The sequence below is a fragment of the Cavia porcellus genome, unplaced genomic scaffold, assembly GCF_034190915.1.
Source record: "Cavia porcellus strain 051 isolate PalLab524CR breed Dunkin Hartley unplaced genomic scaffold, mCavPor4.1 scaffold_18, whole genome shotgun sequence".
In the NCBI taxonomy this organism is placed as follows: domain Eukaryota; kingdom Metazoa; phylum Chordata; class Mammalia; order Rodentia; family Caviidae; genus Cavia; species Cavia porcellus.
The window spans coordinates 71,085,271-71,099,662 of NW_026947501.1; the positions used below are offsets into that span (position 1 = coordinate 71,085,271).

The window sequence follows — 14,392 nt, forward strand, 5'->3', positions numbered from 1 at the left end:
GTTCAGTGCATTGCTGTGTCGCCAGACTGAAACGGGCAGGGACACACTGGCCTTGTGTTCCTGTGGGACGCAGCGGGAGGACCAAGGCTTCTTCTGTGTCCCTTCCAGGGAAGCCCCTTCCCAAGGCCCGAGGTGGACAGGTGCCCTGCTGTCCTGAGTCCCTCCCTGTCTGGCTCTTTCTCTGTGTACTGGCCTCTGTGAGGTGAGCTCTTTCTTCCCTTCCACCCTCGTGTTTCTGTTTTACTTTAGGCCACAACAGTGGAGCCAGCTGACTTTGGACTGAAACTTCTGAGCCCAAATAACGCTCCCCTCCTTTAGAGTGCTTCCTGGGTTTTGTTACAGTGATGAGAAAGTGTTCATCACCCTGCCCAGCGTCTGTGTCCCTTGTGGAAGCCCCGCCAGGGCCACACACAGCTCTACCCAGAATGTGTGTGTTTGAGTCAGAAGGAGGGGAAGGAGAGGCAGAAAAGGAAGCGGGACTGTCCCTATGGCAGAGGTGGCCCACCAGAGACAGACCCCGCCGTCATAAGCCCCTTCTTCCCCTGCTTTTCCTGTCATGGCGGAGTGTGGGACTGTGGGCCACCTCCTAGTGGATGGTCTCTGCTAGTCCCCCACTCGCCCAAGCCTGGCTGTCCTTTGGGCCTGGGAGTGTGGAGTGTGGGACCCAATTCTGCGTGAGGCTGGAAGCTGGGGAGGGCAGCCCCCGTCCCTGTACCCGAGCTTGCCCTGTGTGTATTCAGTAGCCTTGGGGCCCTGGCCAAGCCCCTCCAGTTGGTCCTCCTGCCTCCCTTTTCCCCGGGGGCTCTCCTGGCTGCCTGGGCTTGCAGGGAAAGTTCTGGGCACACAGGGCTCTGGAGATGAGGGCCATGGCACTCTCTGCAGGCTGCTGGGAGGAGGCGAGGTCACACAGACCTGAGTCCACCCTGCCTGTCCTGCCTACTGCAGGACTCTGTGTCAATCAGTTGTCCAGGCTCCAGAACACCGCACCCAGCAGCCACAGTTTAAAGGCGGTGAGGTTTATTCGGCTCGAAGTTCCAGGGGATTCCACCAATGGTCAGCTCCTCCAAGGCGGAAACATCACAGAGGAGGACCCGGCAGAGCAAGACTGCCTAACACATGGTGCCTGAGAGGTGGACCAGAACAATGCCAGAGAGGAAGGCGCCCAGGGTCACACCTCTGGGGATTACCTATGCACACTCAGGGGGTGCTTCCCAGTACCTCCCAGGGGAGGGCACAACTGACCAAGTTGACACCATGCTAAGTGGCACACTACTAAGTGGCACACTGAACCATAACATCACCTCTCTGAGCCTCAGCTTTCTACCCTTGACAGGGGACCCTATCTGGGGCTGGGGATTTAGCTCAGCGGCATAAGCACCTGCCTTGCAAGCAGGCGGTTGTGAGTTCGGATCCCTGGTACTGATAAAAAGTTAAAAAAACAAACAAACAAACAAACAAACAAACAACCAGACAGGGGACCCTATCATTCTCAGTGTGCCTTGGGGACAAAGTCCCAGCCACAGCCTCTGGCTCACTGGGCAGCACCGTGGGCAGAGACCTCCATGGGTAGAGAGCCTCACTGTGGCTCTAGGAGGAGGCAGTTATACTGCCCAGCCTGCTGGACATGGGCTCCAAGGCTGGCTGGGTACAGTGGAGGCCGGACCATGGCCAGCATGTGGGGGACCCAGCAAAACCTGCACAGCCAGGGACAGGCAGAGCCCAGGGGACCCGCATCATCCAGGAAGTGGTATCCAGCAGGCCCAGCTTGTGCACCCTCCTCTGGTGCCCGGCTCTGCAGCCCTGCGGTGGGACAACCCTTTCCCTGTGCTCCATAAACGCCGAGCCTCCTCTGGGAGGCTCATAATCTTCAAGCGCTTAAAGGCATCTTGTCACTGTTTAATTTTCAAATGGGAGTCTTAACAATCAGAGAAATACATTCTGCCAATTCCCACCTGCCTTCGGCATTAAGTTATTACAGTGCTGGGCGGGGGCGGGGGGCTGCAGGCCGAGGGGCAGGGGCGGGCCGGCTCTGCGCCAGCTGGACTTCTCCTGCCATTGCGGCTATGGAAAGGGTTTGGACGCCGCTCTAGCATCTCAGCAGACTTCTGCCTGCAGGCTGCCTCCACAGGGGGACATGGCTGGGGGGGGGGGGGACCGGTGAGCAGCAAGGCCTGGCTCGTGACTGCCGTGGAAACGGGGCAGGGGACGCAAGGTGGGACCAACTGAGGCTACCCGTGGGCTCCTGTCCGTGAGTGGGCTCTGCTCAGGGCAGCCAGGGAGGGCGCTTGCTGCAGGTGGTGTAGGCACAGGCGGAGCTCCTCAGGGCTGGGGTCTGCAGCCTGGCTCACATCTGACACAGAGCTCAGAGTGGGAGCTGGCCACTGGAACTTTAGGGCTACAGATGCTGCTGCCATCTCCAGGGCAGGTGGGGAGCAGACACCAGCACCCGTCTCTACACTGGGAGATGGATGGCAGCCTAAGGGACGTGTAATGTCAGGTGGCAACATGTGTCGGGACGAAAGTCCATGCAGAGTGTCAGTCAGAGAGGCCCAGGATGAAACCCTGGCACAGACCTCCCAGGGGAGTAGCTGGGAAGGGGAGCAGCAGGTGCAAAGGCCCTGGGGTGGGACCCCACATGCAGGCCACATTCTGGGCTTACACAGCAGCACCAGCAGTCCATGCTAGTCTTCAGTCTCTGCCCTTCTGGGGTCAAGCCATGCCAGTGACCTAAGGCTACCAGGAGTGGAATTATTAGCAGAAACCACACACACAGCCCAGGGCTTGGTAAACAGTGCCACGCTCTGGCAGGACATCCCACAGGCTCCCGCGGCTCCGCCAGGGAGCAACTGGAGCCGTACCTTCCTTGGAGCATGTGGGGAGTGGGTGTCCATACCTGCTGTGTATGGACATACCCTTCCTCCTGCTGCTGGCAGGGTGTGCGGGAGGAGGAAGAGAGCCACCGCATCCCTGTCCCCATGATGGCTGTGGGGTCAACCCGGTTCCCCTCAGTGTCCAGCCAGGACAGCTCAAGTCTGGAGAGTTGAGTGACCAGCTCGGGGTTGCATGGCCTGTCACTAAGCCCCTGCCATGGGGCAGTGAGGGGCACCTGGCTGCAGACTCTCCTTGGGGAACCAGGCTGTTAACTGTGGAGGCATTCGGCAGGATAGGGTCCCTCCACCCCGACCCGGGCTGCCTACCTGCAGCCTGGGTGGCAGACGCCTGGCTGCCGACCTGGGCAGAGCCTGAGGATCTCTTAAAGCCACTGTCTAAGGGCTAGCATGAGCTCTCAATTCTGCTGGGCCTTTGTCCCCAGGGGGCACCCAGAAGACAAGGTTCGAGGTGTGGGGCAGGCGGGAACTAGGAGGTGGGGGACAGGGAGGACCGGGGCCTGTCCCGGTGTCAGGGCTCAGTGAGCCCAGCACTGCGTGTCCCCAGCTGGGGATTCTGGTGACCCTGTGAAGGCCTTGTGCTCCAACTGTGAGGCCAGGCTGCCTGGGTTGGGAGCTCGTGGCTGTGTGGTCAGTGTTTTCATCCAGCCTGTGGGTAGGCACAGGCGGAGCTCCTCAGGGCTGGGGTCTGCAGCCTGGCTCACATCTGACACAGAGCTCAGAGTGGGAGCTGCTGGCCACTGGAGCCTTAGGACTTTGCCATCTAGGAAGGTTTTGCCATTACAAACCTTGGCCCTGAGAGTCGCAGGCTCAGGCATTTCTCTGACCTGTCCAGAGACGGGAATTGTTTGTGTTCACTGTGTCTTGGTTCCTAGTGGTCATGCTTTCTGTCCAAATATTCTCAATATTTGAAGATGGAGACCCACCCCACCCCCGCCAGGTGTCCAGTCCTGCAGGCTGATTCCCCGCACCTGTTTTCTCTTCTTTGGAAACCCTTGATGCATCGCTGGGGCCCCCTGTAGCAGGACCCGGAGGTGGTTATCAGTTTCTCCAAAAATCAATATGGAGCATGAGATCCTGGAGCCTGGGAACTGGTATGTGAAAGTGTTGTCATTTTGTTCCAGGAGCGCCAAAGACCTTCATTTTAAATATTGCATTGTAGTTGGGTGTAGTGGCACACACCTGCAACCCTAGCCCTCAAGCGGCTGAGGCAGGAGGATCGTGGTGAGTTCAAGGCCAGCCTGGGCTGCTTAATGAGTTCAAAGCCAGCCTGAATGACATTGCAAAGCCCTGTCTAAAAGTATGTGTGTATATATAGTGTCATAGGATTTTCTTGGGTCTTAGAACATGTTTTTAAACAGCCACACAGAAGCTCAGAGGATCTTTCAGAGTTACTGGTTCCTGGGACTTAACCCCAGGCTACAGTCAGCGCCAAGGCACTGTGGGGGTTAGGATGATGGGAAGGCTGGTCACAAAGGGCACAGCCCCTTATCAAGCCAACAAAGAGGAGCAAATGGATTTCCAAAAAGCTCTTCGAGTAGAGGGTATGAACGTGGTGGCTGAAGGAATATCCCGTCGGTAGGGCCACCGACCTGTGCTGGGAGGAACAGGATGCAGCCGAGGACACATCAGGCAGGAACTGTGGCCACACAGGGACAGGACGTGCGTGCATGTGTTCTCGGGACTGCAGACTGTAAAGACTCGCTTAGGGTGAGGGCCGAGGCCGGAAGGTGTCTCATTGCTTGGAGGCAGGCACTGGGTACCTGGCAGCCTCCCCGGCGGGCTGCTTCCTGAGATGACACCTGCATCTGATTTCTGGGCAGCAGGAGGACGAGGCTGGCCTTGGCTGGGCAGGCGTGGGCCCGTCCCTAGGAGAGGCTAGTGCAACCTGTCTTAGTCATTCTTCTCCTTGCTGGAACAAAATGCCTGACACCCGCAGGTTAAAGGAGGCAGAGTTTATTTTGGCTCACAGTTTAGTTGGTGGCTGGCTAGCTTCAAGGCAGGATGGTGGGGTGGGGAGTGGTGGACAGGAATCGGAGAGCAAATCAAGGGACGAGTTTTCTGGCCCCAGGGAGGCCTCTTCCCACCAGACTCCACTCCTAAGAGCAGTCAGTCACCGCCAAAGCCCAGCCTGTGATTGTAGCACACAGGCTTTGGGGATATGTAGATGTAAACTCTAACACCCTGCAAGCCGGGTATGCGGGGTTTTCTTTCCCGCAGTCCGTCTGTGCTTCCCTTGCAGGATCTTCCTAGCTGCACCCCTGCCTGGCCAGGGCTCAGCTGGAGGCTTCCTCCCCCAGCAAATGTAATTATCCCTATTAACCCAGAAGTCATAGCTCATTCAAGGTGGCTTCTCACTGAGTCCCAGTGTGGTGCTGAGCACAGGGGTGGCCTCCTGCCCACAGCCGGCAAAGCTGCCAAGGTAATTGATGCTCACTCCGCACCTGCGCTGCTAATGGCCAGGCCTGGCAGCTCTGCCTCCACCCTCCCGCCTGCCAACCTACGGGGCTCCAAGGTGGCAGTCACCACCCCGTTACTGGAAGTGTGCCCGGCTGAGGGTCTGTGGGAGTAGCTGAGAAAGCAGGAACACTGACTGCAGGAGACAACCCTGCGTGCCAAGGCCAGCAGCAAGAGCTCAGCAGATGCTAGGAGCATGACCCGGGTGATGTGGGAGCTTTAGAGGCTCATAAACAATTTCTAGAGACTCCGCTTGGTAGGGCAAAGCCATTGCAAAGGCCTCACCTTGTGCACTTAAAACCTCTGCAAATACCAGTTTCGGAGCTGCAATGCCCCTTCCTCTCAGCCCTGGAAGCCCCAGGCAGCACAGTGAAATTGATACACCGGTAGAGCTGAGTCCTGGGAGCAGGGGTGGCGTGGCTGGGCTGGAAGCTGCTCTTTGGGTCACATTTCAGGGTTCCCCTGCCTGTCCTCAGCCCCCCGGCTCTTGGCTCCTGTGGGTTGGAGCTAGGTCCTGCCCAGCAGCAGCTGTTGCTGGAGCTCGGGGCTGTGGAGTGAGGCTGCATGGCTGGAGCCAGGCTAAGCCCTGCAGTGCTGCCTGAGAGTAGTCGGGGCCTGGTGAGGGTCCCTGCCTAGCGTGGGGTCCTCCCATGATGCGAATGGGGTGCCCCTTGCATTGGTCCTCCAGGCACAGAAGCGCCCTCTGCCCCTCTGCCCGCTGACCTAGCACCAGGCTGGCACGCAGTGGGTGCTTCTGTGTGTACGTCAGGGAGGAGCAGGAAGCAGGAGGGATTCACGGACCAAGGGGAGTGGCTGGGAGCTGGGGATGTTGGGCCTATTCCTGTCCCTGAGGCACTGGAGAGGCTGCCAGGTGGGATACAAGGGGTCTTACAGTTGGCCCAGCCTGACCCCACTCCACTGCAAGAAGATCCACCCACAGGCATCATCCCACTGCCCTGCAGGGCTGCCTGGATGGGCGGATCTGAGGATGGGCCCACGGCAGGGGCCCCAGCACCATCAGTGGCCTGGGCAGTCTGGAGCCCCTGCTGAGCCCCTGCCCTCTGGTCTCCTGGGTCCTCTAGCGGGACCAGGTCCACTGGGTACGGAGCCCAAGCTGAGGGCGTCCCCTGGGCCTTGTGTCAGTGTGGCCTGCAGTCAGTGTCCAGTCGCTGGCGCCTTAGCCCTGGAAGTGCCCTTGGGACACTGCTGGCATAAGAATGGCATGTGGAGGTCTCCATGTACGTGGTGGACCTGTGCCACGTCACTGTCTCTGGGGAGGCCGGTGCTCATCAAAGGCTTGACCTGGACAGCACAGAGGAGACCAGCCCTGAGCAGCAGCCCGGGCTTCCTGCTGGGACCCCACAGTTGCTGTGCCCTTGGATGAGGCCCTTTACAATTCCCGGCCTCTGGTTCCTTGCCTCTGAACTCAGGGGTACACCATGATTCTGATGGGTCACCTCCCTGTGCCGCTGGGCACCTGCCGTGCTGCACCCTGCCAGGAGCTGCACATGGGGGATGTCTGCTTTCGCTCCTGACCTTGGTCTCAGCTCTTGCCACAGCCGAGGACGTGCACACGGACGCCCTGGCTCGGGACCGTCTGCCTGACAGTGTTTGATTTTATGGTGGTGTGAAGCCGGTAGGCATTTGATGGAGACCATATTTCAGAGCTTGAACTTGGATCTCTTCCCGGGCTGCCATATGTGCTTGGAGCTGCTTTCTGCACCGGGCCTGGCAGCCCCGCGGTTACTGGGAGTGCGGGACTCTCTACGGTGTGCAACTGGTGGGTTTGGGTGCAGGGGGTTTAGAGAACCACAGGAAGAAGCCAGCACTTTCTGGTCAACACCCTGTGGGTTGGGGCGTCTTGGGTGTCAGGTCCAAGCCCTCCTTCAAAAGGCCCTTGGGTCCCCAACACCAGAGTGGTTACCACATCTCCTCTTCGGATCCCGTCGCGAACTTCCTGTCCCCACCCAGGAACACAGCCAGCGCTGGGACAGTGTCTGCCGGGGAAGGACATCTCCAGACACTTTGCTCTGCAGCGTGTCCCTATGCATTTGACAGGTCCCCACCCTGCCACCTGTTCCCCACATGTCCTGCAGGTGCCAGTTCTCATCCCCTGAGCAGCAGAGGGGTGCAGCTGGCTATCAGAGGCAGAGTCCTGATTCGGAGGGACTTGGGGCACAGGCTCCAGGGGAAGGGGGTGGCCTGCCTGTATGCAGTGTGACACAGGGCAGTGTTGGCTCCTGGGACTGCCTGCCCCTGCCCCTGCGCCCAATATGTAGGCCCTTCTCACAGACACAGAAACTGCGTCTCCGGCATGCCTGGCTTAGCCAGGGCTTTGCCAGGAGCTCAGAGGAGCAGACAAGGCAGGGCACCTACCTCTGTCCACCTTGGAGGACTTCCCAGCTTGGGATGGAGCGGAGGGAGTGGTGGGGCTCATGCCAGGGAGGGGGCTGGGTGGATGCCCCCACCAAGGAAATAATTACAGGATACAAACATGGCCTAATTAAGTCATTTTTAAAGTGGGTATGTACAAACACTCGGCAACTAGGCAGCCAGTTGCAGAGAGCAGTTTCCGACTGTGCTTGCCTTCCCTGTTTCTATTTGCCCAATTTGAGACTCCAGTTTTTTCTTTTAAATTTTTTGATTTGCACACACATAGATGCAAGGGCCACCCCTGAGCTGCTGGGAGCCTCGGAAGAAACTGGAAGCAGTGGGGGTCTGGGGACAGCGGGCACAGGGGAGGGAGGAAGGGAGGGAGCCCTTCCCGGGCCTCAGGAGTTCTTAGGTCTGTGAGCACTAGGCAGTGGGAGACTGCTGTCCAGAGAGGGAAGCAGACTGGCGTGAGGTCACCCAGCCTCCAGGTCTGGCTCCCCAGCAGGAATCTGACAAGCACCGGTTGGTTGCCCTCTGTGGGCGTGGCCTCTGATGTGTGGGTGGTCTTGATGACCACTGTCCTTACTCTGGCAAGGAACCTGTATGGGCTCTGAGGGCAGATGGCATCAGGTCCGGGCAGGCAAAGGTCCTGCGGACAGGCCACAGGGCACTGAGGGGCGCCTTCTTTCCTGACCTCTCGACGTCGTAGCTGTCACCCCTTTCCTGGTCTGCACTTGGAGTCCACTGAGAGAAGTTGCGGCAGCAGAGGTGTTTCCAGCAGATGGGCACAGCGCCCTCCTTCCCTCCCCCGCCTTGGCTGGGCAGGGCTGAGGGGTGCAGTGCCCAGAGCCTGGCCTGGCTCCCAGCACCCCCAGCCTGCACAGGGAAGGGTGGGAGCGCCCTGGGGATGGCTCCTGTTCCTGCCCTGTCGACCCTGCAGGCCCAGGCCCTGCCGTCTCAGTGTACTTCGGCCCATCAACTGTTATATGTCACTCTCCATGGGCTCCTACACAAACCTCAACCCCGGCTCAAGTGCCCACTTACTGTCAAGAGCCCCAGAAACACCTGGTGCTGATGCCCAGGATGTGAGAATGTTCCTTACGTGGGGACGGGGCTTTGCCATGAGATTAGGGTCTTCAGATGGGGGGTTATCCTGGATTATCCATGTGCCCTATGGGGTTCCCAGGGGGCTCAGAGGGTGAGCTGTGCCTGGAAGCTGGCACGGTGACAAGGCAAGGGTGGAGAAAGGTGCTCTGAAGATGGAGACTGGGGCCCAGGCCGAGGATGCAGGGGACCTCTGGGAGGTGGAAGGGCATGGGACACATTGTCCCTGGAGCCTTCGTAGACGCCAGCACCTTGCCGTTAGCCCCTGGGCCCACTGCCAACTTGTGAGCCTCAGAGCCATCTGGTGACGGTGCACCTTGGTTTCAGCCTGTGTCGTGGGGACTTGTCACGGCAGCTGCAGGACGCTTGTGCCCTCTCCTCTGAGGTCTGCCCAGCACCTGCACTCCCCATTTTGAGCCCAGAGTCCCCCCTCCCCGCTTGCCCAGGCATTGCCTGCAGGGGAGAGGAGGAGGGTTGGGGTTGCGATGGGTTGGGGTGGGGGCTGGGGTTGTGATGCTCCTGGGCCCCCAGCTTTTGCCTGCCAGACTGCCGTGCCCAGCGCTCTCCTCACAGCCGTCTGTCTGTTTCCTGTGGCTGCTGTGCTGCAGCAAGGGAAGCTGGGTGCTGAAACAGCTCAATGTTACCCTCCCAGGGTCCTGGGAGTCAGTGTGGAAGCGGGGTGTCGCGGCAGCTCCCTTCCTGAGCTCTCTCTCCTGCCCTCCCTGTATGTCTGTCTCTCTGTCTGCATCCCAGCCTCCCTCCTGGTGACCCCCTCTAGCCTGATCACATCTGCAGACTATTTCCAAGTGAGGCCACATTCACAATTTCTCTGCGGATATGAGTCCAGGGGACGCCTCTCAACCCAGGACAAGCGCCCCAGCCAGACACGACCTCCTCTTCCCTTGTTGGGTCTCAGCCTGCACATCCCCTGGTCTGAGGACCCTGCCTGGAGAGTGACCCGCTTTCTTCTGCTCCACTTGTACCCTGAGGCCGTTGTGTGTTTCTGCTTTATTTAGCATCCTCCTGCCCTGGGCAGCAGGTTCCTTGGCCAGCGGGACCCTTGTGCACCTGCTCCCCTTGTCCAGTGCCGACCACACCTGGCAGTGCCTGCAAGTGAGCAGCTGTGGGCAGCTGGCCGAGGTGGGAGTTGAAGAGGCTGGCGGGTCCAGTGAGGCTGGATGTGGGCTGCAGCTGTGGATGGCAGGAGGTGGAAGGGAGGGATGGGCTCCAAGGCCAGGGGCAGGATCGCTAGGCAAGGCCGAGGCATGGCGAGGCGGGGCCTGCATGATCCTCACGGCCTCGAGCTCATAAACACAGGCATTTTCCCGCCGTGTCTGGATCGATCCTCTGCTAATGGGCGCTCTGCTAGCTCCCTCCTCTCAGAAGAAAATCAATTCCCTGCTCCCTCATTCCGCCTGCGGGAGGCAGGCATGTCAGTTCACTGTGGCTGGTCCTCCCTGCCAGCCCAGGAGCGCAGGGGTCAGATAGGTCCCCAGGCCTCCGGGGACTCCAGGAGGGCCCACGCCTGCTGGTCATCTTTGTACTGGCCTGAAGGGGCCCACAGCCCCGGGGCCTCTGAAGGATATAAGCACGCGGGCTACCTGCCTACCATGTGCAAAGATGATAGACGTGCCTCATCTTCCTGGACTGGTGTCTCACATGCAGATTTAAGAAGGGAAAATATCCATGCTCCCCACACAGGAGACACTTTAGATCCAAAGCATCTGCAGATCTAAGCACCGAGGGTCAACTGTGAAGGGCACCAGGCCCATCCAGCCCCTCTGTGGGCCCGGAGGGGAACAGGGCTGCTCAGGCCCCAGCACCAGTGTGGTTACACTGCGATGGGGATTTGGGCGCTGGCCCCCCATCCCCTACCCAGCTGTGCTGAGGTCTGAGACAGAGCCTGGCCCAGAGCCGGGGCCACCATTCAGCCCACCTGTCCAGCACAGCGGTGTCCATCTGCAGCTAGTGTGTTCCTACGTGACCGTAAAGGGCTCGGTTTCACGGTCACTGGGTCGACAGCTTCAGTGTAGAAGGAACCCCACGGCCTCTGTATCTGTGGCCAGGGTGGTGGCCAAGTCCCTCTCATTGCTGCAGGACTCCCACCTGTGTGTCTCTGTGGCTGGGAGGGACTTGCCCCAGGCAGTGAGGTTGGGGACCTGCTTTCCCTACCCACTGTAACCCTGGCCCCTTGGGTTCGGGTCCTGGCAGGTGCTCAGCTATCCCCTGCCATCTCATGCTGCTGTCCGCCTGGATGGAAAGGCGGTCAGCTGGGTGCTGGTGGACTTGGGGGAATAGGGGTGCGGGGGCAGCATGGTGTCGAGTGGCAGGAGGGTTTGTGTGCACAGATGGGTGCCGGCCTGGCCTCGGATGGGCTGGGGTTGGATCTTGAGTCTGCGCAGCTTGAGTGAGCAATTTCAGGCAAACAGTAACCCCTCTGGGCCTCCTGTGGGAGGGGCGCAGTGACATTGTCTGTGAAGTTCTGCAAGGTGACAAAGAGACAGAGGGGCCAGGAGTGCTGGTTCACAGTGGCCCCACTAGAAGGTAATGTGCTGGACTTCGTAGCTAGGGAGCCCTCACCTCTAGCCCTTGCTCCAGGCCAAGGCTTCAGCCTGAGCACATCCTCTGTCCCCAGGGGAGCCCAGGCTCCCCACTGCACACAGGGCCACATGGCCCCAAGGGTAAGGGTAGGGACCCCATAGGGTGACACTCAGGGGCTTGGGCTACCCGAGCCGGAACGTGGTGGGTGCTGGGTAGGCGTGGACCTCGCTGACCCCTGGCCCTTTCCCACAGGTCATCGGACTTCGGCACATCCTACACCAAGCTCACCCTGCAGCCTGGCGTGACCACCATCATTGACAACTTCTACATCTGCCCGACCAACAAGAGAAAGGTATGTGCTGGCCGCGGGCAGCCAACCCTGGGTGGGACTCTAGTTCCCCATGGCACTGCCTGTGAGGTTTGCTTTTCCCTGCTCTGGGACAGTGGCCAGGTGTCACTTGGTCACTCTTCCCAGATCCACTTGCTCAGAGTTGTGAGGCCCCAGCCCAGCCTGCAGAAGAGACGCTGCCTGGTATGGGGGGCACATTTGTCCTGCTGTGGGAAGCACAGGACACAGTGGCTGGCGTGACTGCGCAGCTTTGGCGGAGTCCGGGTACAACCCCGAGCAGCTGTCCTGGGAGTCCTCGGGGCCAGGTTTGCGCAGCGTCCGTGGGGTCCTGGGAAGCGCCCTAGCTTTGCTCTCTGGCTGACTGCAGGATTGAGAATCTTCTCTTTCCAAGGCCACTTTTTTGCTGGCTTCCGTGAGGAGCCCCCCAAATGTGACTGCACGTCACGAGCCCCAGAATGTCAGGGGGTACGAGGCAGAACTGAGCTGTGTACTGGAGTCTGTTGAGAGCAGCGGCTCAGGGTTACAGAAAGATACTTAGGCAGACCAGTCCCAGCTCGCTCTTTTCGTGCCTCAGTTTCTCCTTTAGAAAATGGGACGCTGCCTCCCATCACACAGAGAGTTGGGAGAAGCATTCACTGCCTTGCTTTGTGTTGGGCTAGGATTCGAACCTGGATCTGTCAGACCCTGGAGTAACTTTTGTCACCCTCCAGGCTCCTGGGCTTCCCTGCCAAAAAGTTTGAGGGAGCAGGCAGGTCCCCTGCATTGGCACAGGCCCAGCCAGGTTGCTGGGGTCAGAGATGAGCAGGTCTCTGACATCCCCAGGCTCAGTGCAACAGGTGCTGAGCTGGGCATTTGGTCACATCGTGTTTTCACAGTGGGCCTTAGTTTCCCCATCTGTAAGGGAGATTCAGGGGATAGCAACAGCCAGGGGATGGGACGCCCTCAGGGGCAGAACCACAACTCTGCTCTGTCCTTATTGGCTGAGTCTCCCAGCTGCTTCTCAGTGTCCACTCCAGTCCACTTAAAGTCCTTCTGAGTGCTGGGCTGCAGCTCGGGCCACTGGGAGAAGCCCTGGTGCAGTCTGTACCACAGAGGCAGGCTATGGTCCTGCTGTGCGCCCATCCTGGCAAAGATGCGCTGGGTGAGCAGCACCAGCCTTCTGGAAACCGGGGGTGGGGGTGGGCGGGCTCGGGTTTGTGAGAGGCATTAGAAAAGGGCCCAGTGCACCCTGCCACAGTGACGCAGATATCCAGAGGACACACAGCCGATGCCACTGGGCCCAGCGCTGTGGGTAATGAATAAGCTCTATGGGAAAGGCGAGCCCTGTTACGAGTCCATGTATCGACAATCACGGGCCGAGGGGCCCTCAAGAGCATCTTAGGTGATGGATCCCCTTTTATTTTTGTCTCACCTGCGCCCTCAGAGCTCTGCTGCCTGGATGCCTGGGGCAGGCACTCTGCTCTTGTCATGCTTGTGGTGGTATGACCCAGGACCCTGGCACCCTGCCAGTCCCCTCCCCAGCTGCCACACAGTCTGCTTAGATCTGGGCTGGAAGTGTGTTTCCAGCTCTGTCCCTTGAGTCCGAGGGCACGGGCGATGTGAAGGCTGCTGGGCCTGGAGTCACTTTCCAGTGTCATGTTTTGTGTTAAAAATTCATGTGAATTTTCGCTTACTCGGATGTCAGTGTAGGATTGAATATTCAAAGCGCGTGTACTCATGTGTGCGCACACACACACACACACACACACACACACACACACTCGCACCCCCCAGAGGGAAATTACCCTGTTCAACCAAGGGTTCAAGACTGTGCTGAGTGTCAGCGTCCCTGGCCACCCCTGGCCATCAGCGTCTGTCCTGGGTGACCTAGGCCAAGGACTTTGCGGTCCATTTCCTTGTTCACCCTCCTGCAGTCAGCACAAGCCGTGCACCAGGCAGAGTCTTATCCTGGGGACGCCCTGGGCCTTGCAGAGAGCACAGGCCCATTTACTGTGGAAGCAGAGTCAGTGTGACAGAGTGGCCGGTGTCCCTCACCTGCGGTCTCATGGCCCGGCAGCCCCTGAATGACCAGTGTTGCCCTGCAGTTCTGTGGAGGAAAGCAGAGGCCCAGGCAGCTCGTCCAGCTTCCCAGAGGCCACACGGCCCCTGGCCCAGGGCCCAGTTGCTGCTGCCTCCTGCAGCTTTGGACAGCAGCAGACAGATCTGTCCCCATCCTGCAGGTTCCTCTGGAAATGGGGTCTTGGCAGCTCTGATCAGGGTGAGATGAGGTGTTTCCAACACAACTGGGGCTCCTCTAAGAGGAGAAACACAGATGCCAACAGCACCGTGCGGGAAGACGGTGTGGGGAGGCACATGGGAGGAGGCAGTGAGGCAACCCAGGCAGCGACAGCCACGAGCCAGGGCGCTGAGGATGGCTGGCAGCCATGGCTGCCAAGAGCCCAGGGTGAGAGAGCTTCTCCTCGGAGCCTCGGGAGCCAGGGCCGTCCCCACTGACGGCAGCTCCCAGTCTCCAGCCCCGGGTGGGCCTGTCTGCAGCCCTGCTGGCAGCGCATGGTCATGACAGCAAATCTCATTTAGCCCTCAGAGCAGCAGTCAGTGCTGCTGCCTCTCCATTTGGAGACAGACACTGAGGTTTGGAGGGGTGGCTGCAGGTGTGGCCAGCAGGGAGGGCACCTCAACA

The 14,392-nt window shown here is 59.5% G+C and overlaps 1 protein-coding gene across 5 annotated transcripts in view; it reads left to right on the forward strand.

Moving 5' to 3' along the window:
* Sorcs2 (sortilin related VPS10 domain containing receptor 2) overlaps positions 1 to 14,392 on the forward strand; it is a 287,015-nt gene that overhangs the window by 164,238 nt on the left and 108,385 nt on the right. For all 5 annotated transcript variants that reach the window (XM_063230214.1, XM_063230216.1, XM_063230215.1 and 2 more), the window contains exon 3: positions 11,616 to 11,715. In XM_063230214.1, the coding sequence (XP_063086284.1) occupies positions 11,616 to 11,715 (100 nt within the window). The remainder of the gene's footprint in view (positions 1 to 11,615; positions 11,716 to 14,392) is intronic.